Source organism: Bos grunniens, chromosome 19 (genome assembly GCF_055505025.1).
Source record: "Bos grunniens cultivar Pamir isolate PY7600 chromosome 19, Bosgru_T2T1.0, whole genome shotgun sequence".
NCBI classification, from domain to species: Eukaryota; Metazoa; Chordata; class Mammalia; order Artiodactyla; family Bovidae; genus Bos; species Bos grunniens.
Genome location: NC_141183.1, coordinates 6976868 through 7002758, shown reverse-complemented (window position 1 = coordinate 7002758; position 25891 = coordinate 6976868). Strand labels below are relative to the sequence as shown.

Below are 25891 nucleotides of genomic sequence, written 5' to 3'. Positions count from 1 at the left end.
ACCTTCCTTGTGTTATGTTTTAGGTCATGTTACCCTAACAAGAATCCATTTTGCTTCTCAGCTTTTATCATCCTGATTGAACGTGAGTTCTCTGGGAGAAAGGACTTTTGTTCACTGCTGATTCCTCAGGACCTTACCCGGTGCCTGGTATTCAGTATTTGTTGAATTAATGAACCAAAGAATGTTGCACTTGCTCATATATGAGCCTCAGCTCCCTACTGGGCTCCACGTCCCTTAACCCCGTCCTCCACGTTGCAATTTGGTTAAGTCATTTATCACTGACTCCCCCCGTTTACAGTCACATGAATGATGAGGTTCCCATCAAGTGTACATACTACTACAGCTCTCGATCTTGCATTTAGAGCATCACAGTGCAGTCAACTGTCAAAGGAATAAACTAGATCAAAATAACAGAACGTTTTGAGAATCCATACAAGTCTGAGTAATCTGCAGTTGGTGTACTGAACCAGATACAATCGGATCTCAAGAACCTCTTTCCAGTCCCAACTCTTTTTAAAAAAATTTTTGGCCATATCACATGACGCGTGGGATCTTAGTTCTCTGAAGTGCAAGTCGCTCAGTTGTGTGTCTGACTCTTTGCGACCCCATGGAATTCTCCAGTCCATGGAATATAGTCCGTGGAATTCTCCAGGCCAGAATACTGGAGTGGGTAGCCTTCCCCTTCTTTAGGGGATCTTCCCGACCCAGGGATGGAACCCAGGTCTCCCGCATTGTGGGCGGATTCTTTACCAGGTGACCTACCTTAGTTCCCTGACTAGGGAATCAAACCCACACCCTCTACAGTAGAAGCTCAGAGTCTCAACTGTTGGACCCCCAGCAAAGTCCCCCAACTCATTTTCTTCCTATCTCCAAAACCCCACAGCCTGCAGTAGCACCTAACACACGACACTCCTTCCCACTCAAGGCCCTCAGTGGCTCCCTAGTATCCTCATGTCTTAGAATCTAAACTTCTCCACTTGAACTCCAGACTCTTCACCGTGAACTTGTCTCCCTCTCCAGACTCACCTCCAAAAGGTCCCACACAGATCCCCCATTCGATGGATTCCTCCTCAGCTCCGCCAACCCAGCCTGCTCTCTGGTCTCCTTTATTCACACCGTTCCCTTCACCTGGCATGTCCTCCTGGCTCTCTCCTGGTCAACATTCCACAGCCATCTCCAGGCCCAGCTCTGATGCCCACCCACCTGGCTCAGCCCTTCTGCCCTTGTGTTCCTGAGGGCTGACCCCACAGTTCACCCCTCTGTGCCCCTCTGGACTGTACAGTCAGTGCTGGTCAATAATTATCAGGCAGATTTCAAGTGAGAGAAAAGGTAGGAATTCTGTCCTGACACATTCTGAATGAGAAGGGGAAGCCCGCTGAGTTTAGAATTTTATTGCAACTAATACAGGACATGGATAACGAAGGTGTGATAACACGTGATCGCCTCTAAAGACCTCGGCGACCAGGGCCTACAACCCTCGCTCCCGATGGACCTTCTTTGCGACGGTTCCGACGTAAGAGACGAGCAGTGACACGAACAGACACCCGTCTCCTGGTGTCCGAGCCGCCTGGGTGCCCTGGAGGGGCTCTGCTGGCTCGAGGGGGTGCTTTCAGTCCGTATCGACCCTCCTGCTCGTCTTGATGGCAGAGTTTATTCTCTTTTTTCGGAGCCTTTCGCGATTCATGTTTTCTATCCTGAAAACAAAGAAGAACATGGTTACGCCCAGATGCCCAATCAGAGCTTCTCAAGGTGGCGAGAGGACCTGGCACCAAGGCAGCAGGTGCCAGGCCGGGGCCTCCACTCGAGGTCCGTCTGCCCGCTGGCCAGTCTCGGGCCTCTCCCGCCTCCTTTCTTCCCTGTGTGGCCCCCTCGCCCACATGAATCTGTTTACAGAAGCTGGGGGCATGTTCTAAAGGACCTGAGTTTCTGAAGTGCAGCATCTTCTTTGGATGGCTCTGTGGCTGGCTGGCTGGCCTCGGCAATCATGTCTCGAATTTTCTGGAGGCAATCTGCCAGGTTTCGGAACTGATAGCGGCTGCATTCAGACGTGAGGATCAGCTCTCCCGCCCTGTTGATCTTATTTTTGTGCTGCGGAGGACAAAGGCAAAACCAAAATTCTGCAAAGATGAGTTTTTGAAGTGACTGAGGGGTTATGGGGAGAGCAGGGGCTGGCGGTTTACCGTGAGAGCCATCTTCTGCCGCACGGGCTCTGCGATCCAGTCGGCGCTTGCCAGGTGGAACCTGACTTCAGCCTTGGAGTTCACTGTCGATAAAGGGAGGGAGCGCGGGTCACTGAGATGCTCAGCACCCTCAGCATCAGGGTAGCTGGTGACCACCGGACTCTGAACCACAGGGAGGCGAGACGCCCACCCAAGGGACGCTCCTGTCCTGTGTGAACTTGGGGAGACCAACTTGGCCATGGAATGAGCCTGCCAGGACAGTGAGGTGCTTCTGGACAAAAGTAAACTTCCGGGACTTCCCAGGTGGTCCGGGGTTAAGACTCTAAGCTCCCAAGGCAGGGGGCCCAGGCTTGATCCCCGGTCGGGGAACTAGATCCCACATGCCACAACTGAGACCTGGCACAACCAAATAAATAAATATTTTAAAAAATACAAATAAACTTCCAGGTAAGTGGATAACCAACCAGGACCTACTGTACAGCACAGGGAACTCTGATAGAGACGAGTCTGGGAGAGAATGGATACATGGATATGTATGGCTGAGTCTCTTTGCTGTGCAACTGAAACTATCAAACATTATTAATTGGCTATGGGGTCGCAAAGAGTCAGAAACGACTGAGCGACTGATCTGATCTGATCTGATACTCCAATGTAAAGTTAAACAACAAACAAAAGAACCCAAACTTCCAGGAATAAAATGCCCAGTGGTCTCTTTCTCTCACAGTTTACTGGGTTCGGACAAGAATGCGGCGGGGGAGGGGGCGTGAGTCCCACAAGAAAGAAGGAACCTGTTCTGGGAGCCGGCTGCCAACTCACACTGTGCGGTCCCTTTGTTCAGACTCCCAGACCAACCCCAGGCCTGGCAACCCGCAGCTGGGAGTCCGAGGACCAGACCACATTCAAAAGAATAAAGGGGGTTATTATATAAACCGGCAGTATTTAAGCTTCTGGAAAAAAAAAAATCCCTTTATTTCCACATGAATGTAAACAGAATCCTCAAGCCCATCTCTCAGCTAAGCGCTAAAGAGAACAAGGTGCCTCGTACCTTTGTTAACGTTCTGGCCCCCAGGACCACTGCTCCGACAGTAAGATATCGTCAAGCGATCTGAAAACCAGAACACACATCATCACGGTGATTTCCCCAAGGCCAGAGACAGCAGCGGATGTAAAATTACGACCCGGGTTGTCCACTCCTGGTCTAGCACACTCTGTGGGATCTGACTGCCCTCGCCTTTTGCTGTTTGTTTTAAAGCAAGGACTCTTTCAAAAGCCCAAACGGAGGGACAAACTGAATTTCAGTTGTATTTCGAAATGTGGTGGTCGTGGACGCACCGGCTGGCCGGTGTTCCACGCGCATCCCCGGGCTGAGCCTGCATCAGTGGGTGAGAATGCCTGCTGTGTGAATGAGCACTCCACTTGCAGCTGGGAGTCCCATCTTCTAACGCCGGCTCAGCACAGACTGACTCTGTGACCCCAGCAAAGCCTCGATGCTTCCCTGTGTCTTGGTTTTGTTTTGAATCTGTAAACTGAGGTTGCTTCCTTCTACTTTTTTTTTCTCCCTTCAGCCACAAATTTTATTGTTTGAATGGGCTTCCCTGGAGGCTCAGACTGTAAAGAATCTGCCTGCAATGCAGGAAACCCAGGTTCAATCCTTGGGTGTGGAAGATCCCTTGGAGAAGGGCATGGCAACCCACTCCAGTATTCTTGTCTGGAGAATCCCATGGACAGAGGAGCCTGGCGGGCTACAGTCCATGGGGTCCCAAAGAATTGGACCCAACTGAGCAACTAAGACTTTATTATTTGAGTATTTGCAACTATTATTCTATACACCAATTTTCGTTTCTTATAGAACTCTATATCCCATATTGCCAGGTCACTTCACTCTCCATTTTATGCCACGTTCCCACCAGGAAGTATCTCATTGGATCACAGTCTGACTGTGTGATGCTCTCGTTCAGTTGCTAAGTCATGTTCGGCTTTTTGCGACCCCATGGACTATAGCCCACCAGGCGCCTCTGTCCGGGGGATTTCCCAGGCAAGAATACTGGAGTGGGTTGCCATTTCCGTCTCCATTCCTTCTACTTTAATAATTCATGAAAAGCAGCCTCATAGTGTCTGAGGAGAGTCGGGGAGGCATGGCAGTGGGCAAGTTTCAGGAGGGTTGGGCTACGGGGGCTCAAGGGGCACTGTGGCCCTGTGCTTGTGGGGAGCGGGCCTCAGTGGGAGTGGCGACATCTCCAGACAGCTTCTGAGAGGTTTTCCGCCCTTTGAAAAAAATCAAATGAACTTGTTTTTCCCAACAAGTGATGAATGCCTGCAGTTCTGTGTGCGTCGGGGGCGGGGAGGGGGGGGCACCTCATCAGCGTCTGCAGAGGCCTGGGACCCGCTCAGAGGCAGGTGAGGAGGAAACAGTGACTGGCCATTCCCGCTGCCTGCCCGTCCGCCCAGGCTGTCAGGAGACAGGCTGTGTTGTCCCTGGTTCTCTGCCTCCTCCCGCCACAGGGCACCAGTGCCGGCTTCAAACTACCGAGCAGTAGTAGGCCGCCGGCTCCTCTGCTTTAGACTGTGGCCACCTGGCCTCCTTGTTGCGGGATCATCTTGAGCCCGAGCCTTTGGCTGCTCTCCTTTCACTGTCTGTGGGTGCCAGAAACTCTTTGACTCTCAAGGGGCCTGCTTGTTTCTTTACAGACCACATCTTAGGCTTGATGGGCACAAAACTTTGAAGTTACGCAAATGGTTCACAGGGAGACGTCCCCACTCCTGTTTTCCAGACACCAAGTTCCCAAATTTGTCTCTGCTACCACCTCGGGTCACCCCTGTATCCAGTGCCCTCCACATCCTTCAGATCTGTGTGGACATCCAGAAACATGTGCCTCAGATAGATATATATATAAGTAAGGCACAAACGGCAGCTCACTGTAGATACGCTTCTGTACCTGACTTTTTTCACAAAGTGACCAGTTCACCTAGTGTAGACTGTTCCAGGCCCCCAGCCCATCGAGAGCTCTCCGTGTGTGCTGGGGGCTTCCCAGAGCTCTGGGGGGGCTGCCTCATCACTTTCTGTTTCCTTCCTCTTCTCAACAATGCTGCAAGGACTCCCCTTCTGCACCCTCAAAGATGGCTTCTTTACTTTCACTGGGCTGGGGAGGAATGCGTGACGGGGGAGGAAACGATCGGGTGTTTTTCTGTGAAACAAAACCACTCACCTACAGGAATGTCATCGTTGCCCTGCTTTGCGTCGCCCTGTAATGAAACATACACAGTGTCAGGTGAATATTAGCTGCTGAGTGACTCCCAACTGGTCCAGAGAGACAAAAAGGAAACGATGTAAAGCTACAACGTGAATACAATACAGCTATTTTCAGGTCCCCAGCTAAATCGTGTTGAGATGACAGAAAAAGCTTCCCCAGGCTCCAGAGGTACCGCCTCACAAACACTCTTCCAGGAAACGGGACTGACTTTTCCAGCCCTCCCTGCCACCTGCCCTGCACCCCAGCCCACTCAGCTAGGGTTGGCACCATCAGCAGCCTCGGAGGAGGGAAGGGGCTACAGTACATCAGCATCAGGGAGATTTCAAGAAACACTCTCTGCCCACCCCGAGCCGCATACCACGAGAGGCCCGAGTACGGGGCTGTCTGCCTTCAACAGTGACCAGCACAGGGGCCCTGAGGGTTTGTGTCAAGCTGAACTACTCACTCCAGGACCCCCCGCCTCCACGCCTCTCCTGAGTTGTTCCTCTGTGGCCTTAAATCCTCCCATCCATGGGCCCAGCTCGAACATCACCCACTCGGAGGCTCTTCTGGCCTCCCAAGCTCAAAGGCACTTCACTTGTCCCTGCTGTCCTTCATCCCTTTTCATCTTAGAATTATCTGGCGGTGAAATCCTCAACGTACTCCACGTCGGCAGCGCTGGAGACCCAGGGCGGTGCCCTCCACACACGCTCTTCCCTTTTCTGAGCTGGCCTCTCCAGTTCCCTCTCACCTTCCCGTGACTTTCTTCACTCTCCTCTGCTTGCTCTTTGCAAACTTTAAACACTGAAATGTCCCTGAGAGCCTTCTTCTTCTCTCACTCTTTCCCTAGAACATTCCACCCATCTCCTTTGAAAATATCATCCTTGGTGATATTTCTGGCTCAAACTCAAACCTCTTTCTCCAACTCCACATCCACAGAGCCCACTGCTATTTGATGTCTCCTCTCAGGCGCCTAACTGATGCCTCAAACCTCTGGCCTCCTCAAAGAAGACTTCCCTTCCTGACAACCGGAAGCAGCTCCCTGGCTCTCACGTCAAAGCCTTCCAGTCGAGTCCTTACTTCATACTCTCTGACATGTTTTCCTCATTTATTTACTGTCTGCTCCTTCTGTTAGAACGTAAGCTTCATGAGGTGGAAACCAGTTTACTGTGGTTGTATCTGCAATGCTTGAACAGTTTCTGACAGTTGGTGCACAAGAAACTTACTGTTGAGTGAATGAAGGACGAACAACTGTAACTGCCACTCATCTCCATTAACGGCAACTCAGTCTTTACATTGCTCAGGGCCCAGACTTCAGTTCCTTTCTCATTTCACACGTCTCCTAGAACACCCACTAGAACTTCTGTAGGCTTTCCCTTTAAAACTTATCTAGAACTTGACAAGTCTCATGACTCCTATTGCTTCCACCCTGCTTATCATCTTTTTTTTCCTGCACTGAGTCTTAGTTGTGGCATGTGGGATCTGTTAATAGTTCTCTGACCGGGATCAAACCTGGGCCCCTGCACTGGGAGTGCAGTGTCTGAGCCACTGAACCACCAGGGAAGTCCCCCTGCTTATCATCTGTTGCCTGTATTACTGCGATCTCCTCACTGGTCTCCTGTTCCTGCCGTTTTGCAGTCTCTTCTCTACAAAAGTGATCTTTGTAAAACTAATTAGGCTCATTCCACTCTTCTGCCTCCATCACATTCAGAGTAAAGCTAAGGCCCGTGAGCCCTATAAACAGACCTCCCCTCAGCCCTCTCTTTAGTTTCCTCTCTGACACACTGGCCTGCCTGCTGTTCCTTGAACCAGATGAACATGCTACCCCTTGAGAGGGTGACACCTGCTGGTCCCCCCACAAGGAAAGCTCCTCTTCTCATGGCTTGCTGCTAGGTTTCCTCCAGGTCCTTACTCCAGCATCACCTTCTCAGAGGCCTCCTCAGACAATCCTCCTTAAAACTGTAACCCCCCCAAAACAAACAAACAAACAAACACCTGTAATCCCACCCCCGACCTTAGCACTTCTTCCTTCTGGGCTTTATTTTCTCCAAAGTACGTGTCATATACTCTATATTACTGCTTTTATTTGTGTTGGTCTCCCTTCATTAGCAGATAAGGTAACTAGCATCAGGATTTTTGTGTTTTGGTCACTACTCTATCCCCATGCATAGCACAGTGTACACAGCATGCTTTCAACACAAGTTTGTTGAATGAGTGAGTGAATGACAGAACCCTCTCTTCCAGTCCTGTAGGTGGAAACTTAGTGAATTGGGTGCGTCCTCACTTTCCTGCCCCGGGCCCTGATACAGCGCCTGCACACAGCGAGCAGCCTAAAGAAGCGAACCAGAAGCCCTGTTTCCTCAGGCGTGCTGGAGGCCGGGGACCGCGTAACTCGGCAAAAGGCTCCCAAAGAGAGCTTCTTGGCAGCTTCCGGCCTTAACTGTCCGCCTTGGAGGGCAGTTTTCCCCGAGGACAAGAATGTGAGTCTGAGGGACGGGAAATGAAGACGGAAACGTGGGCGGTTTTCCCTGAGGATAAGAATCTGGGCCTGAGGGACGGAGAATGGACGAGGAAACGCTGGTGGTCTTGGAAGAAGCGGAGCCAGCGTGCTCTCCCGGCGCCCGCACACCTCAAGCGACATCGGGTGCTGCCATCCGCCCCAACCCTGCGGGTGCTCGGGCAACCGGCCTCGGCTCGCGGGCACCGCCGAGTCTGAGCGCGTCCGCCCCCGGACCAGCCGCTCGCCTCGCGCGTGGGGTCCTGGCTCCCCGGCGTCGCCGGGCGGAGTCCAGGAAACGCCCCTTCAGGCCGGCCCTCCTGGCTCACCGGGACCCTCCAGGCGGTGTCCGCGCCCCGCGATTCCGGGTACAGCTTGTCCAGGCTGTAGGCGCTCCGGAATTCGGTGCCCTCTACCTGTCTGTGCAGAGCCCGGTGACAGCAGCGTGTGGGCGGCGGCAGCAGCCAGGCCTCGGCTCGGCTCAGACCCCAGCGAAGGCACCTGGCAGCCGCCATGTTCGGCCTTCGGGGCCGCTTCCGGTGTGTTCTTCCTCTCACGGTCCGCGGGCCCGCGCTTCCCTCGGGACTTTGGTTCCGCTAGGCTTCAGAAAACGAAGATCATGGCATCTGGTCCCATCACTTCATGGGAAACAGATGGGGAAACAGTGGAAACAGTGTCAGACTTATTTTTTTTTGGTGGGGGGGGGCTCCAAAATCACTGCAGATGGTGATTGCAGCCATGAAATTAAAAGACGCTTACTCCCTGGAAGGAAAGTTATGACCAACCTAGATAGCATATTCAAAAGCAGAGACATTACTTTGCCAACAAAGGTTCGTCTAGTCAAGGCTATGGTTTTTCCAGTGGTCATGTATGGATGTGAGAGTTGGACTGTGAAGAAGGCTGAGTGCCGAAGAATTGATGCTTTTGAAGTGTGGTGTTGGAGAAGACTCTTGAGAGTCCTTTGGACTGCCAGGAGATCCAACCAGTCCATTCTGAAGGAGATCAGTCCTGGGTGTTCTTTGGAAGGAATGATGCTGAAGCTGAGACTCCAGTATTTTGGACACTTCATGCGAAGAGCTGACTCATTGGAAAAGACTCTGATGCTGGGAAGGATTGGGGGCAGGAGGAGAAGGGGATGACAGAGGATAAGATGGCTGGATGGCATCACCGACTCCATGGATGTGAGTTTGAGTGAACTCCGGGACTTGGTGATGGACAGGGAGGCCTGGCGTGCTGCGATTCATGGGGTCGCAAAGAGTCGGACACGAGTGAGCAACTGAACTGAACTGAAGCTTTGAACGCCTGCCGTTGGCAGGAATCGAGAACGCCCAGCGTCTCCCTCACGAGAAGCCTATTAGAGGCTTCCTTAGTCCCGGAAGCCCCTGAGCATAGCTGCCGCGGTGGAGAAGACATTGGCGAGCTCTCAAGGCAGCCTCCTGGTGAAAAGAACCCCAGACACACCACTTCTCTCCCCTTTAGTCTGTGCCCTCCCGGACCACACTTCCCCCAAATCTTACGGCATCAACGAGGCCTGCCCAGGTTCATATCCACCCCCTTTACTCTTTTATCCACTTTATTCTACACCGCCCCCCCCCCGCGCCCCCCCCTCCCCCCCGCCTTTCACATCTTTCAATCTTATTTTTCTGTTGCTTATTTCCCAGCCAGAATGCAATAACCTCTAGGAGGGCAGTGGCTCACTCTTGGATCTCCAGTACCCAGAACCTGGCGCGTCACAGGTACTCAAAAAAGATACTGATAAAAGGAATTCTCTGGAAAGGTGTTTTTGAAAGTTGAGTTCCGCCAGTGGTGAGTTTTAGTAACTTCAGGTTCATTCACAAGGTAGCCTAAAAGCAGATCCCCGCGGAGCCCCCGTGAAGAAGGCTCAGCATGACAGACACCAGGTGGGACAAGAGGCGGGCAGTTCCAAAAAGAAATATTTTAAAAAGTGGGCAGTCTCCTCCCACCCCACCTCCACCCTCTCCGACTCCCAGGATCTGTGGAGCAAGATGGCCGTTTCTTCTAGCCAGAAGATAAGAGGAGGATGGGGAAATATGTACAGATTCAGACAGCTACAGATAGGCTAAGTAGAACTCTTTAGAGAACTGTTAAAAGATGAACTCCAAAGCTGAGAGGTTCTTACTCTGAGAAAGGTTTAAAACAGAGCTAGCAGTGTTTGGAAACAGTTAAAGGTTAGCTCAGTTGCTTTGCTGAGAGGCAGAGAGGTAAAAGGAAAACAGCTCAGTAAATGTTGGTGATTATTAGTAACACTCGTGGTTGTTTCTTAATAGCAGGTTCTATTTTTAGGAAGAACATAATTACCTAGAAAAACATGCCCCTAGGAGCTGTTTGAAATAGGAGATTTTATCAAGTCAAGGCTTTATCATTTTTGCCTCATAATAAAGGCAAATTCTTTTGGAGGGAAAAAAAAAAAAAGAAATACTTCCCAAGCACTGGCTTTGTAAACCCAAACTAGGAAGGGAATGGCACTTGACATGTGCCTTTGGGGCTCTAGGCTTTAAGGGGAGTCTCCTGGGACCCTCCCTGCCTGACTTAGTCCCAAGACCTCAGAGTGAACAGAGGCATCTCCATGGTGACTGGGAAAAGCTGCTCAGGGAGGTAAAGCCAGGGACTCACCCAGGTTGACGGCTCAGGGATTATGAATAATGAACACACCATCCCATGGCATCATTGCTCTAAGGCTGGGCTCCAGCTCTGTGCCTGACCCAGAGTGATAGGAAAAGGAAACTGGAGGTTTCCATGGCCCCAAATAAACACAGCCTGCTCGGGCCATCTGGTGGCCTGGATTCTGGGAGAGGAGGGGGGTAGCAGAGAGAATAGAATGAGCTACCCTGGGGTGGAGAGAAGAGCAGCTGGCAAGCTCCTTTTACCTGCTGTTGCCATGAACCCTCCAGAATTGAGGCCCTTTTGGGAAAAAACAGGGCTGAGAGGTGCTACCTGTTCTCTTAAAAGGGTGATGCTGAAGGTGGAGGCCAGCCTTCTTCCTTTTTCTGATTCTCCATAGGCTGAAAGGGTGCTTCAGGAAGGACGTGCGTAGGGATGAGAAGAGGGGAAGATAAGGGACCATCAAGCCATTCCTGGAAGCCAAGAAACTTGCTGACACCAGTCCTTCTCTATAGCTGTGATTTGGGGTACCACTGTCATGTAGGGGTCCACAGGATTTTCCTTTCTTCTCATGTTGAGTGCCCTAGGGGCTTCCCTGGTGGCTCAGACGGTAAAGAATCTACCTGCAATGTGGGAGACCCAGGTTGGATCCCTGGGTCGGGAAGATCCCCTGGAGAAGGGAATGGCCACCCACCTCCAGTGTTCTTGCCTAGAAAACCCCAGGGACAGAGGAGCCTGGCAGGCTACAGTCCTTGGGGTTGCAAAAAGTCGGACACGACTGAGTGGCTAACTCTCACTAGGTCAGTCTGGCTTTTAGAACTCAGCATTGTGTGGAGACAGGGAACATGCAGTATCGCATACTGGAATTAATCAGGTCTGGGTTTGACTGTTCCTATGTGACTTTGAGTTACTGACTTAACCTCTGAGTCTTGGGATCGGATCCTCGTCGGAGGTTGTATTGCTGCCTGGGAAGGTGGCTGAGGGTAAGGGTGATTTAAAAGGCCTGGCTGGATGCAGGCCCCAGTTTCCTTTGCTTCTCAGGTCTGATGGCTTTGGGAGTCACATGACATCTTCTCCGGCCCACTGGAGACAAGTCACAGCAGGACTGGAAGATCCCACAGCCGCTTGCACGCTGTAAAAACCCCCTTGCTATTCAGATAATGTAAAAAACTTCTTGCCAGTTTGGGACCCAGCTCTGGGCTCCCCACACCACAGTCCTCACCTCCCGGGTTCAAGGAAAGTTGCTCCTGGCTCATTCTGGAATGTGGGGGGAGATGGGGGTTGGTGGGAGGTCCCTGAGCATACCCTCACTGAAGACTGGACGCTTTTCCATGTGGGATTGGGATCCACAAGGCTGATCGAATTTTCGGAAAGGGGAGATTGGAGAAGGGTGCAAGAAACGGACTCCTCCAAAGATTCAGGAGCATCTTCATTGACTTCTGGTTACCTGGGCTGTTGGCAGGTGTGGGCTGGGGGGAGGGAGTTGCAAAATCGGTACAGCAAGGAGAGTCTACCCCTTGGTAGGTGCTCTTGGGGCACCTGGCAAGGCAACACTTCTGGCATGGCTGGCACTCAACAAATACGGAAACTTCCAAGAGTCTGCTGTTTGGCTGCCTATCACAAGGGAGTGAAGTCAGGATGTGCCCCCCGCCTGTGTGATGGGAGGCTGGTACAGGAGATGCTCAGACAGGACCACTTGGCTCCAGAGCCATTTCTGCTTTTAGAATACTGGTGCGGGTTTGGTTTTTTGTTTTTTTTTTATTAAAGAAGAGAATAAAGCATTTGTAAATATATTTCTCTCATGTATACTTCAAAGATGACGCTGGTCGGCAGCTACAGAAGTAGGGAGCAAAGAGGCAGGAGCCGTTCCCCCACCTGTCCTGTCCCACTCCACCCCCTCCACCCTAGATGACAGAGACACACGGAGGGCTGGGAACTGTCTGGCTCCAAAGGACGAAAGCTTCCAAGGTGTGTGAACGGAAGGACCAGCTGACAGGTCTCATCACAGTGCCGCCCGGAGAGCAGGGTGGTGCCTCCAGGGAGGCTGGGAGGCTTGTTAAGAAAACCCCTTAGAAACAGATAAGGCATGAAGGTTCCCCACTGGGCTCCCAGCACAGAGGCCAGGGCCACTGACTTCCCTCCTCCAATCCCTAGGGTCTCAGGATGGGCGGTAGAAAGAATGGGGAGCCCTGAAGGGCAAGCTGGGGATCTGGGCCTCTCTTAGCTGAAGCTGGATCTTCTGAAGCCTTAACATAAGATAAAGTCCCTGACCCTCCTGGGTCCTCAAAAGCCCCCCACAAAGCTGAGTGGTTACAAGCAGGCATTTTATGGGGAGGAGGAGACGCGCTCCCCATCTGGTCCCATTTCAGCACTGCCCAGGGTGGGGTAGCATCCTGGAGGGGGCGCAGTAAAGGGGGGCAGGGGAGGATGCTGGGGCCATGGGCTGGTGGCACATGCCCAGGACATTCTGGGGGTGGCACTCATGACCTGCGGTGGGGTGGGCCTGGTGGTGGGGAGAGTGGGGGTGAACGAGACACATTGTGGTCCCTGAGATGGGGACAGGCAGAGGCCAAGCTCGGTGAGTCAGAGGAGGCGTGCAGAGATGGGAGCTCCCATCTCCTGGACCCCTGGAAGGCTTGATACCCAGAAGGCATTTCTGGGGCTGGAACCCGGGGAGGCTGGCTCTGAGTTGATTGGCTACAGATCTGCGGTGGGCTGAGGGTGTCCAGGGACAAGCCCACCCTCACCAGGACTGGCATCGAGGGTCGCTCAGGCCTGGCTCAGGCTTTCTGCTCTGCCTGGCAGGGGCCATCTCTGACCTGGTCAGGACCCTTGAGGCAGGACAGCTGGTACGAAGGGAATGACAGCGTGTCACAGCTGGGGAGAAGCAGTGGATGGTCCGGGAGACCCCTAGAACCTGCAACAGCTGGCCCTGGGGTCCCCCTTCAAGTGTTTCCAGTTGTGGCGAGGGGGGGTCAAGGAGAACTTGCCTTGCAAAAGAATCTCTCAGGAAAACCAGCGTTGAAAAAAAAAAGTCAACGGGTCCAGAATGGCTTTCAGAAGCTTGGCCACAAATCTGAGAGCAAGGCCTGGGGTTAGGGGGCAGGGCTGGGAGAGCTGAGAATCCCCAGGGGAGTAGGGACGTTTGGCTTGCAATCTGTGGGCTGCGCCTGGGGGCTGGCGCCGGTGACGGAGGATCCTGGGTGGCGAGGAAGGCCTCCATCATCAGCATAGAGTGGATTTCCCCCACGTGCTCCCTGGGTCAGAGGACAACCTCCCTCGGGGGTGTATTGCTGCTAAAAGGGCTCCCTCACTCACCAGAGGCTGCAGGGCCCAGGTTCAAGGGACCCCCACTGGCCTGACCCAGGGGGGGAAACCGTCACTTGCTGCTGTGCGTCTTGACTTTGGTGGCGTTGATGTCGGCCTTGGTCTTCTGGATCCTGGAGAAGATCTCCTTGAAGAGAGCCTTGTACTCGGGCTGGCTCTGTTCCAGCCGCTTATCCACGGCCTCCACGTGCTGGCTGAGGCTCTTCTCCGCCTTGGCCTCCCCCAGGCCCTCCTCGCCAGCCCGCAGGTCCCTCCACGAGCTGTCCCGGGAGATGGGCCGCGAGGTCTGCACCCCCGCGTGCCGCACCCCGGCCCCGTGCTGCCGGCACTTGCTCAGCAGCTCCTCGTACTTCTCCAGCAGCGCGTGGTACTGCTCATCCACCTCGCGCAGGATGGACATGCCCCGCTTGCGCACGCTGTTGGCGTGCAGCGTGAGGTTGCCCGCATGCCGGCTGGCCGGGTCTTTGGCCACGATGGCGTTGAGCGCCGTGTCGCTGCAGCTCTTGCGCACGGCGTGGCCGGGGGAGGCGGCCGGAGAGGAGACCCCGTCCTGGGGGCCTGAGTCGTCGCCGATGCCTGGCTGGGGGTCGTCGGCTTCGGGCGCCTGGGTGAGGGGCGCCAGCAGGGCCTCGGCCAGGTGGTCCTCCCGGCCCAGCAGGTAGGTCTTGGCTTGCTTCATCTGCTGTAGCTCCAGCAGCTCGGCCTCCAGCTCCTGCACGCGGAAGCGGCAGCCCTCCATCTCGCACAGCTGCCGCTCCAGCTCCGAGTACTCCTGGAGCACCGCTGCATACTCGCGCTCCGCCCGCTCCTTGCGCTGCCGCTCCTGGCTCACCTGGGAGCGCAGCACGCCCACCAAGGTCTGCAGCCGCTCGTTCTCCTGCTCCAGGGGACGCGGGCCCAGCTCCAGGGAGGAGCTGTGCAGGCGGAAGGCATCTTCACACCTGGGAAGGAGCAGGGGCAGGTGGGCAGATGGCGAGGGCGCACGCGGGCCAGGCCCTTGGAGCTCAGCTGCATCTCTCTGCCCCACTGGGCTGCATGCTCTGCCCACTAGAGTCACTCCCGCGCCTTCTCCCCCGGCTCTCTGCCCTGGGAGCTTGCCCTTCGCTTCAGCCAGGTGTCCTGGCTCTCTCTTGGGTTCAGCCGATGGGCGCTACCGGCAGGAGTTCCAGGGGTAGGAGCAGAGAGAGGTTGCAGGGAATGTCTCTCCCTGGGCTTCCTCCCTGGTTACTGTGGGGCAGGCAGGAAGCCTGCTCCATGCCCTCTGGGTTCCAGTATCCTCCCTTCTCCTGGTCCCTTTGGTCTCAGGATGGTATCAGCTCTTGACTATTGCAACCCCAGGGTGTAGCAGTGTCCACCTAGTTTCCCCACACCTTGCCCACACCTCTTTATTGATCTGTCCTCAATTACCCTGGGAGGGGCGCTGTCTGTCTCTTGCCAGGAACTTTATTGAAACACCCATTAAATCCACGGTGTGTATTCTTCTTTTAAAAAAAAAAAATTGGCTGTGCCGAGTCTTAGATCGTCAATCTTTATTGCAGCATGCAGGATCTTCAGTTGTGGCGTGTGAGATCTAGTTACCTAACGGTGGATCGAATCCAAGCCCCCTGAATTGTGAGCGTGGAGTCCTAGCCACTGAACGACCACCAAAGTCCCCCACTGTTTAAGTCATCCCAATTCAAAAGGCTTAATGGGAATTGAAAGGGACAGTGGTTCGTCCCTCCTGACTTCTGACTTACTAAGCAGGTGACCTCGGAGTCTCAATTTCCTCTTCTGAGTAGCGGGGATGATAAACCACACCTCACCGTATTGCCATGAGAATTAAGTCACTGAGCGGCGTGGTGGGCACGTGGCCAGGGCTCTCAGCGCCAGCTGCTGACTGCTGTTAGCTCCACGACCTGCCTCTGCAATAGCCCAGAGGATGCACCGACCCTCCTCCCACCTGCTGCCCGGTGCCCACCCTGCCTTCCCCTCACCCCGTGGAGATGGGCCCAGCGCGCCCTCACCTACCGGGGGCTGGTGCACAGCTCCTTGAGGCAGGGGAAGGTGTGGATGGTGCGCCTGCGTTCACGCTTCTCCCGCCGCACTCGCAGCTGCTCCAGGTCCCGCAGCTGCTCCACCTGAGCCTGCAGCTCCTCCACCTGGGTCTGCAGGCGCTCAATGGTCTCTGTCAGCCTGGGGTGGAGTGGGGCACACACGGATGGGAGGGATGCTCAGGGGACGGGGCCAACCCTCCTCACCGCAGCCCTGGGGGGCTTGGGGCTGGGGCCGGACAGGCAACCTTGAGCCACACTGCCTGGGGCTGAGGTCAGACGAGGAATTCCTTGGGCAGCCAAGGACCCACGCTTCTGCTCCACCTCCCAGGCTGAGCCGACACTTCTCCGTGTTTCCTCCCTCCGTTTCTTTCTTTTTTAATGTATCTACTTATTTATTTAAATTTACTCATTTATTACGTATTTATTTACTTATTTGGCTGTGCCAGGTATTAGTTGCAGCACACAGAATCTTTGATCTTAGTCTCGGCATGTGGGATCTTTGGTTATCACCTGTGGGATCTAGTTCCCTGGCCAGGGATCAAACCTGGGCCCCCTGCATTGGAAGCGAGGAGTCTTAGCCACTGGATCACCAGAAGGCTCTTTTCTTTTTTAAAGATTTTTACTTTATTTAATTGGGCTTCCCTGGTAGCTCAGCTGGTAAAGAATCCACCTGCAATGTGGGAGACCTGGGTTTGATACCTGGATTGGAAAGATCCCTTGGAGAAGGGAACGGCTACCCACACCAGAATTCTGGCCTGGAGAATTCCATGGGCTGTATAGTCCATGGGGTCGAAAAGAGTTGGACAAGACTGAGCAACTTTCACTCTCACTTAATTAATTTATATTTATTTTGGGGCCATACGATGTGCAAAATCTTAGTTCCCTGATCTGGGATCAAACCTGTATCTCCTGCAGTGGAAGTGCAGAGTCTTAACCACTGGACCACTTGGGAAGTCCTGTCTCCTCCGTTCCTTGTACACCCTTCTATCACTTATCACTTTGCACTGCAATAAAATATTCACATACCTGCCTTCCCTCCCAGAGGGCGGGACAGTGTCTTTGCATCCCCATCACTATATTTTCCCTAAAACAGAGCCTGGAGTATAGTTGGTGCTTAAAGACGGGTTGTGGCCGGAATGTTCAGTTCAGTTCAGTTCAGTTCAGTCGCTCAGTCGTGTCCGACTCTTTGCGACCCCATGAATCGCAGCACGCCAGGCCTCCCTGTCCATCACCGACTCCCAGAGTTCACTCAGACTCACGTCCATCGAGTCAGTGATGCCATCCAGCCATCTCATTCTCTGTCGTCCCCTTCTCCTCCTGCCCCCAATCCCTCCCAGCATCAGAGTCTTTTCCAATGAGTCAACTCTTCGCATGAGGTGGCCAAAGTACTGGAGCTTCAGCTTTAGCATCATTCCTTCCAAAGAAGGAATGTTAAACCAGCCCAAATCAATGAGGGCAAAGTTACTACCATCCCAGGTTCCCAGACCTGGGCTTTTGGGAGAAGGAATCTGAGTCACACCCACTGGCACACACACACACACACACACACACACACACACACACACAGGTACACCCAGCCCTGGGGCCTCCCCCTTACCATCCCACATCCAAGTTCCCAGCTCCACCCGGCCCTCACCCATGGATCTTCTGCTGGGCCACCTTACTCTCCAGCACCAGCTTCTGATTGGTCAGCTCCAGGTCTCGGGCCGCCAGGTCCAGCTGCTCGTACACTTTGGCGTGCTGTTCATTCACGTGCCGCAGCGTGTCCAGCTGTTTGGTCAGGTACTGGGGGATGGGGGTAGGGGTGGGATAGTTACCTTTCAGAACTGGGTTGGGGAAAATGTCTCTGCCTGGGCCCTCCTCCCACTTTCAGGAACAGGTTTGCTTTGGGGTATTCATCTGCAGCGGAGGGAGGGGGTCGAGCTGGTGGTTCAACGGGGCTGCCTGGGACAGTTGTGCAGGTTGTGGACTGCACAAGGCTTTTGGGTCAAGGCTGGGTCTGCTAAGATGGGGTAACTTTTCCTAAGCTGCACACAGGTACACACAGACTAAGGGGCCCTCAATGGGCTGGGGAGCATGTATAGGGCCCAGGGGGCCCCTCACCTCGATCTCTTGCACTTGCTCCTCGTTCGTGGAGTACATCTGCTGTAGAGACTCCTCTAGCTCCTTGTTCCTCTCCAGCAGCGTCTTCCCCAGCTCTGCGGCCAAATGCAAGTCTGGTGGGGAGGGGGCAGAGGGTGGGAGGAGCATGAGCAACAGAGAATGGAGTCAGAAGACCCCTCCCATTCCTGTTCTGAACATTCGCTCTGGGCTGAGCCTTGGGGACCTGGAGAGAACCAGGACCCAGGGGCCGCCTCTGGGGAGACTCTAAGCCTGGAAGGAGATGTAAGCCATGAGGAGACCTGTGCATTGGCCTGGAATGCCCTCTCCCCAGACACTCCTAGAGTTCCTCTCTGTGCCCTCAAGTCTGTGCTTTAATGTCACCTCCTCCAGGAAGCCTTTCTCAAACACTGATTCAAAATTGCACCCTCCCCCACCCCCACGCCCTCCCTGCTTCATTTTTCTCCTTAGCTCCTATCACTAACTTACCCAACAATTTGCTCATTAACTTGCTTCTGCCCCTTGACTAGTGGTAAGCTTAAAGGGTAGGGATTTTGCCTGTTTCAGTCACTGATACCCTGAGGACTTAGAACAATACCCGGCACAGAGCAGGTGAATAATAAATCTTTTTTGAAAGAACGAGTGAGTGGAATGTGATAAGAGCATCAGTATAAGCTAAACCAAGATCATGGCATCCAGTCCCACCACTTCATGGGAAACAGATGGGGAAACAGTGGAAACAGTGTCAGACTTTATTTTTCTGGGCTCCAAAATCACTACAGATGGTGACTGCAGCCATGAAATTAAAAGACGCTTACTCCCTGGAAGGAAAGTTATGACCAACCTAGATAGCATATTCAAAAGCAGAGACATTACTTTGCCAACAAAGGTCCGTCTAGTCAAGGCTATGGTTTTTCCAGTGGTCATGTATGGATGTGAGAGTTGGACTGTGAAGAAGGCTGAGTGCCGAAGAATTGATGCTTTTGAAGTGTGGTGTTGGAGAAGACTCTTGAGAGTCCCTTGGACTGCAAGGAGATCCAACCAGTCCATTCTGAAGGAGATCAGCCCTGGGATTTCTTTGGAAGGAATGATGCTAAAGCTGAAACTCCAGTACTTTGGCCACCTCATGCGAAGAGTGGACTCATTGGAAAAGACTCTGATGCTGGGAGGGATTGGGGGCAGGAGGAGAAGGGGATGACAGAGGATGAGATGGCTGGATGGCATCACTGACTCAATGTATGTGAGTCTGAGTGAACTCCGGGAGTTGGTGATGGACAGGAAGGCCTGGCGTGCTGCAATTCATGGGGTCGCAAAGAGTCGGACACGACTGAGCGACTGATCTGATCTGATAAGCTAAGTCACTTTCAGTCGTGTCCAACTCTGTGTGACCCCATAGACAGCAGCCCACCAGGCTCCCCGTCCCTGGGATTCTCCAGGCAAGAACACTGGAGTGAAAAAAAAAAAAAAAAAAGAACACTGGAGTGGGTTGCTATTTCCTTCTCCAATGCATGAAAGTGAAAAGTGAAAGTGAAGTCGCTCAGTCCTATCCGACTCTTCGAGACCCCATGGACTGCAGCCTATCAGGCTCCTCCGCCCATGGGATTTTCCAGGGAAGAGTATTGGAGTGGGAGCATCAGTATACAGAGGGGCAAAGTGCCCTGGGAGATAGGGAAGGGAGAGTTCACGGCGTGGATGGTGGGAGTCTCAGACAAGGAGCAGCTTTGGAGGTGGGCTTGGAAGGACGCCCGGAGCTCACTGAAGAGGGGAGGGGGTGGAAGGGTTTGCTGGCTATTAGAACTGGACCAGGCTTCAAAGCCTGGTCTGTCTTTAGGGGGCTGTGTGGTGGAGAGGAGCAGGGGTTAGAAGGAAGTGGCAGGTGCCAGAATCCCTAAAAATTATCTCAAGTGGGTCTGGAGTTGGGTGAGAGTATCATGACATTTATGGCAGAAAGTGAAGAGGAACTCAAAAGCCTCTTGATGAAAGTGAAAGTGGAGAGTGAAAAATTTGGCTTAAAGCTCAACATTCAGAAAACGAAGATCATGGCATCCGGTCCCATCACTTCATGGGAAATAGATGGGGAAACAGTGGAAACAGTGTCAGACTTTATTTTTTGGGCTCCAAAATCACTGCAGATGGTGACTGCAGCCATGAAATTAAGAGGTGCTTACTCCTTGGAAGGAAAGTTATGACCAACCTAGATAACATATTCAAAAGCAGAGACATTACTTTGCCAACAAAGGTCCGTCTAGTCAAGGCTATGGTTTTTCCTGTGGTCATGTATGGATGTGAGAGTTGGACTGTGAAGAAGGCTGAGTGCCGAAGAATTGATGCTTTTGAAGTGTGGTGTTGGAGAAGACTCTTGAGAGTCCCTTGGACTGCAAGGAGATCCAACCAGTCCATTCTGAAGGAGATCAGCCCTGGGATTTCTTTGGAAGGAATGATGCTAAAGCTGAAACTCCAGTACTTTGGCCACCTCATGCGAAGAGTGGACTCATTGGAAAAGACTCTGATGCTGGGAGGGATTGGGGGCAGGAGGAGAAGGGGATGACAGAGGATGAGATGGCTGGATGGCATCACTGACTCAATGTATGTGAGTCTGAGTGAACTCCGGGAGTTGGTGATGGACAGGGAGGCCTGGCGTGCTTCGATTCATGGGGTCGCAAAGAGTCGGACACGACTGAGCGACTGATCTGATCTGATCTGATCTGATCATGACATTTGGAGTGGATATTCCCACATATATATGCCTAACTCCTTTCAGACACAAAGGGTAATGAATAAGATAATGAAGAAGGACCTACTGTATACCACAGGTGCACGCGTGCTAAGTCGTTTCAGTCGTGTCCGACTCTTGGTGATTCTATGGACTGTAGCCCACCAGGCTCCTCTGTCCAAGGGATTCTCCAGGCAAGAATACTGGAGTGGGTTGCCATTTCCTTCTCCAGGGATCCTCCCCATCCAGGGACCAAACCTGCACCACCTTATGTCTCCTGCATTGGTAGGCGGGTTCTTTGCCACTAATGCCGCCTGGGAAGCCCATAGCACAGGTGAGTCTACTTAATACTTTGCAATGACCTATATGGGAAGAGAATCTAAAAAAAGAGTAGATATATATCTAACTGATTCACTTTGCCGTAGAGCAGAAACTAACACAACACTGCAAATCAACTCTACTCCAATAAATTAAAAAAAAAAAGAAGCAAAGAGTAGTGTATATATATATATATATATATGTTATTCACTTATATTTAAATATATATTTATAAGGGAAGCCAAGAATCACATTGTAGTCTCAAAGAGGAGGGCAGGTCAGTTTCTGCTGTGTGCTTGGTGGAAATTCAGCAGGACCAACCACCCCTGGTTCATGATGAGGGAGGCATACCAGCTCCCTTTTCTCTGTAATGAGATGGTGAGCATTTGGCTCATCCACAAACCCTTTCAATAACTCAGGCATAAATGGAAAAACAGAAGGTGACACTCAATACAGCTTTTTATTTTTTTGCCTTGGGAACTGGGTCAGGTGGTCTGCAATGGGGCCATTTCTACTGATGCTGTCTCCTGCCTTGGCTTCGAGGGACAGGCTCTGTGGATGACCTGCATGAAACTCCTGAAACTTAAGCTAGAGTTTCAGGGCCTTCAGTCACAGTTAAGGCCGAGAACAACTGCACTTTATGCTTTTTCTTCCAGGTAGGCATCTGAGCTGGGTATGTATTCCTACCACCAGCGGGGTGGGCTGGGGTGGCTGCAAGTCACACTATAACCTGGGGATGTTGAAGGCAGAGAATGTGACCAGAGCCGCCTAGTGATTCCAAGGAAGGGGAGGAAGAGAACACAGTGGAAGTAGTTTGGGGTGGGGGAGAATCTCAGGGACTGTTTCAGGGAACTTGGATCACAGTGGAAGCTAAGCTGGTCAGAGCTGCCAGGAGGGATCACGAGAGAAGTCTACAAGCTTCAGGGCAGGGGACTGAGTGGAGCCAAGTGCTGGGGAAAGGACCCAGCTAGATGAGGGCTGGGGATGACTCTGGGGAGGGTGCAGACCCCAGACCAGAGTGGGAGGGGGGCCTAAGAGTGGGGGAACAGAGGAGCTGGCTAAGCTGGAAGTGGAATCTGGAGTAATAAACAGCCTGCCATGGCCAGAATAATGGTCACACTGGACCATTACTGGGAGGTACTGGGTCTGAACTGGCATCTCCCCTGCCTGGACCTAAGTTTTCTGGGGTCTCCTGCAGTGGGCTCTGAATGCCAGTCAAGGTGTTGCCTGGGAGCAACGCCCCAGAACCCGAGAGACAATGGCTGGGAGCCAGGGGATGTCTTTGAAAGGAAACCCTGAAATCACACTGCCCCTCCTGACTGGGGTCAGCATGGAGCCCCCTAGACTCGGGAGAAGAGAGACAGGAAAAGGACAGAGGGCAGACACCAGGAAGAAAAGACAAAGATAAAAGGGACGGGAGAAGGCCAGCCACCACCTGGCAGGGTGGCAGGGGTCTGTTCACAACCTTCAGGGCACCAATGTCAGGAACTCTGGGTCTGCAGAATTGGGGTCCACTCACCTTCCTCCCTTTGCCATGTCAGAGCTCGGCCCTGAGGCTGAGACTCAAGGTCAGGAGCCCAAGACTTCAAATGTGTGACTCAGCAGCTATCTCTCAGTCCGGAAAGAGGTACCCACAGGGCCAGGCACACCTGGTCCAAGGTGGGGGAGGGAGGCAGGCAGAGAGAGTGCCAGCGCCTAATAATTAATGGCTTTTTCTATTTTCACGGGTGCTTATGGCAGAGGGCAGAGGGGGCACAGCGAGAACTGAGGGCCTTGTTTGTCCCCGTCGCCTCCCTCCACTAGGACAGAACAACGTCAAAGTCAAACAGGAGCTTGATGGCGAAGCATCTGAAAGTAAATTTGGGGCCCATCCTCAGCGGGGATGGAGCTGGCTGAGAAAAACCACGTCTTGGGATGCCCAGAGGCAACGAGGGGGAGCTGGGCAGGAGAGAGTTTGGGCACTGGGTGAGGGGAAGGGGGAAGCAACAGGCACCCGATCCCCCATGTGGTTGGCCTCTGGCCCAAGTTCACCCCACCATCCGGTGCTTCATGCCGGGCCCCACAGGGGTGGTGCTGCAGTAGCTGTGCCTGGGCCTTCCTCCAACCCCACCCTGACACTCTGGATAATCCCCACTTCCCGGTGCAGGCTTCTCACATCACTCTGTGCCTTAGTACACGTACCGTCTCCACTAGACCACTGGCCTTCCTTCCTCTGCTGGGGCGGTAGGGGTGGGTAGGGGTTTGGGGGTGTGGCTGTTCCCCTCCAGCTCCAAGGGGCTGCAAAAATCTTGTGCATCTCGCAGCAGAGGGCCCTCAAGTCTGTTCTCACTGTCTGCAGGGCTCACTGCTGCAGAGCCCCTGTGGCTCACTCACAAGTGCTGATTTGATCCCACTCCTGCCTCCTCGGCTGGGCTGTGGAGACTACGGAGGGTGGAGATCAAGTCCCCAGGCTCGGCCCTGCATCTGGCCCTTGGCAAGTAGAGGCTGGGGTTTTGGTCGAGAGCTCTCGTTTCTTCTGAGACTATCTCTGGTTTCCCTCCTTGCTGCTGGCATCCAGCTGCTACTCAGGCCATGAGGCTAGGCCGACTGCTGCAGACCAGGAAGGCCAGAAAAGCAGGGGCCTGTGGGGCCCATTCCTGACCCTGGCCCCAGAGCCTGGCTGCCTGGCCACCCTGGGATCTGGGCATCCCTCCCTCTCTGGATGCAGCACATCTGCCAGCCTTTCTCCCTGGCTCCTTCCTCCCACATCTGGGCTGGGCATGGTGCCAGAGCCTTCTTCAGGGGCGCGGGAATGGAATGAGACAGCAATGACATTAGCATCTGCCTCCGAGGAGGCCATCTTCCCAGGCACTCAGCTTCCAATCTTTCCTTCCAGGCCCACCTCTTCCGTGAAGCCCTCTCATTGCATCCTGCCGTCCCCACTCAGTTACAAGCCCAACTTCCCCTACCCGGGTGAACCGAGGAGGCCAAGGCTAGGACTGCTCCCAGCTCCCAGGATGGCGTCTGACACAGTGGAGCCTGATAGGTGTTTGTGTAATGTGAGGTTTTGGGAGTAGTTGGCCCAGGGTTGGGGAAGGAGGTGTTGCAGCCAGGATCGGGCATTTCACTCCAGGCAGGGAGGCTGAGGGTAGAGGCAGGGTCCAGCCCAGAACCCCCAGTCCCACCCTGGTCCCCCAGAGGCTCCAATTAACCCACAGCCCGGAGCACAAGGGCAGAGCCTCATCTACCAGCAAATCTGGCCACGTGGGATTGTGGGTCAGGGCTGAAACACAAAGGCTCCAGGATGGGGGTAGATGCCTCGCACAGGGGCAAAGGCAGATATCTGGGCCCCAGAGTTGGAGACCCAGAGTGGAGGCTGTCGGCCCACACCCAGACTGTCCACACCCACCCGGCTTGCTGGGTGACTATGGTCACTTCTAGGATACACTTCCTAGCCCCTCCAATTCTGACCATCCCAGAAGGAGGCACTTTGGGGAAGGGAGGGTGGATTGAACTCCAGCGGGCCTTGGCCCTGACCCTCTCAAGCCTTCTCCTCCTTCCTGTCCTAACAGCCCCGCCCCCTCCTCGGAGTGATGTCACCCCAGCCACCTCACCAACCCCCTTCCAGTCGCCCTCTTTGCCCTCAGATGGGAGAGACGGAAACGTGGCTCCCTCTTTACTCAGGCTCTGATCTGGGGCACTGCTCAGAATTCCCAAATCCGACCTGCTCCAGACCTTGCGCCATTTGGGAGAAGGCCAGCAGGGGAAGGGCTGCAGGGACTCCTCCCTCCAGAAGGCGGGTTGGACTCCTAGTTGTCTCCGCTGTCTTCATCCGCAAGATGCCCGCACCCTCATCACCTCCCCTGGGGGAGGGGAAGGGAGCTGGGGAAACTTTCTAGGAGTCTGTGAGCTCCAGAATCCTGGCAGGGAAGGGTGCCGCTGGATTTAGAATGGGATTAACTTCCTCCCCTCACCTCTCCCCACACACAACCCCACTCAGCAAAACAGAACCAACAAGCCGCCTCCTGGCCTCCAAAGACTTCCAGTTAGCATTTTCAGACCCCCTCAACCATACCCGGGGCTCCTGGGCAGTTCCTGCCTATAAGATGAGGTGGGCGAACTGGGTGATGTCCACCCCTGTTGTTTAGGGAAAGAAGACCGCTCCCCCGACTTTTGCAGGTCTCCACCGGTCTGGTTCCGCTTTTCCGGGGCAGGCCACCGTCTCTCCACGTCCCCATTCTCCAGACGCATTTCCCCTCCGAGTCTGGCACGCCAGATGCAGTCCGGCCCTCCCCGGGGTGACACCTCCCAACAATGGAGAAGGGGACAGGGGTCGCGGGGCGCACCCCGCTTTCCCGCTCCCTGCGCTCACCCTGCTCCAGGTCCTGCTGGTCGTACCAGGGCTCCTCTTCCTCTGCCGTGAAGTCCTCCATCCTGGCGGCCCTCCGCATGGCCCCGCAGGCGGCGGGTGGCGGGCGGGCGCTGCGGCGGCGCGGCTCAGGGCCGGGGCGCGGGGCCCGGGACAATGCGGCGGAGGCGGGCCGAGCCTCCCGCGTCGCGGACTCGGGCTGCAGTGCCCCCGCCCGCGCCGCGCCCCCTCGCCATCGGCCGCCGGCCGGACGCCCACGCGGGGCTGGCTCGCTGCCGCGGGCCGGCGGGGCCGGGGTCTTGCAGAGCGGGGCGCACCGGGCGGCAGCTGCACAAAGGGTGGAGGGGCGGGGACGGCGGACGGGAAGGCGACAGGGAGGCTCCCGGCCCGACCGGCAGGTCTGGGGCGCTAGGAGCGCGCGGGTGCCGCGGCGGGCGCCCCCAGCCCGGCTCCTGCCCGCGATGCCCCCGGCCCGCCCGGCGACACCCGGAGCCGCCGCTGCATCTTGGCGGTGTCCGCCCCG

The 25891-nt window shown here is 54.3% G+C and overlaps 2 protein-coding genes and 1 long non-coding RNA gene across 6 annotated transcripts; 1 reads left to right on the top strand and 2 right to left on the bottom strand.

The window, feature by feature from the left end:
* Positions 1-1376: 1376 nt before the first annotated feature.
* MRPL58 (mitochondrial ribosomal protein L58) lies at positions 1377-8450 on the bottom strand. 2 transcript variants are annotated; one of them, XM_086356115.1, is made up of 6 exons: positions 8237-8450; positions 5387-5423; positions 3226-3285; positions 2181-2263; positions 1919-2088; positions 1377-1694 (listed from the first exon to the last, which is right to left on the bottom strand). In XM_086356115.1, exons 1-6 carry the CDS (start codon positions 8420-8422, stop codon positions 1610-1612), a joined length of 621 nt encoding a protein of 206 aa, XP_086212241.1. In that variant the 5' UTR covers positions 8423-8450; the 3' UTR covers positions 1377-1609. The 2 variants fall into 2 exon arrangements, with proteins under 2 accessions (XP_086212241.1, XP_086212242.1); XM_086356116.1 differs by having other exon boundaries at positions 8324-8450.
* LOC147351046 (uncharacterized) lies at positions 8451-12322 on the top strand. Of its 3 annotated transcripts, none has more exons than XR_015147166.1 (3): positions 8451-9446; positions 9569-9713; positions 11571-12322. It is a non-coding gene; the product is annotated as an uncharacterized LOC147351046 (long non-coding RNA). The 3 variants fall into 3 exon arrangements; XR_015147167.1 differs by having other exon boundaries at positions 8593-9446; positions 9573-9643; XR_015147165.1 differs by having other exon boundaries at positions 9152-9446; positions 9569-9643.
* On the bottom strand, positions 12268-25891 carry CDR2L (cerebellar degeneration related protein 2 like). The gene is made up of 5 exons (XM_086356083.1): positions 25372-25891; positions 17993-18105; positions 17526-17674; positions 15864-16028; positions 12268-14797 (listed from the first exon to the last, which is right to left on the bottom strand). Exons 1-5 carry the CDS (start codon positions 25448-25450, stop codon positions 13909-13911), a joined length of 1395 nt encoding a protein of 464 aa, XP_086212209.1. The 5' UTR covers positions 25451-25891; the 3' UTR covers positions 12268-13908.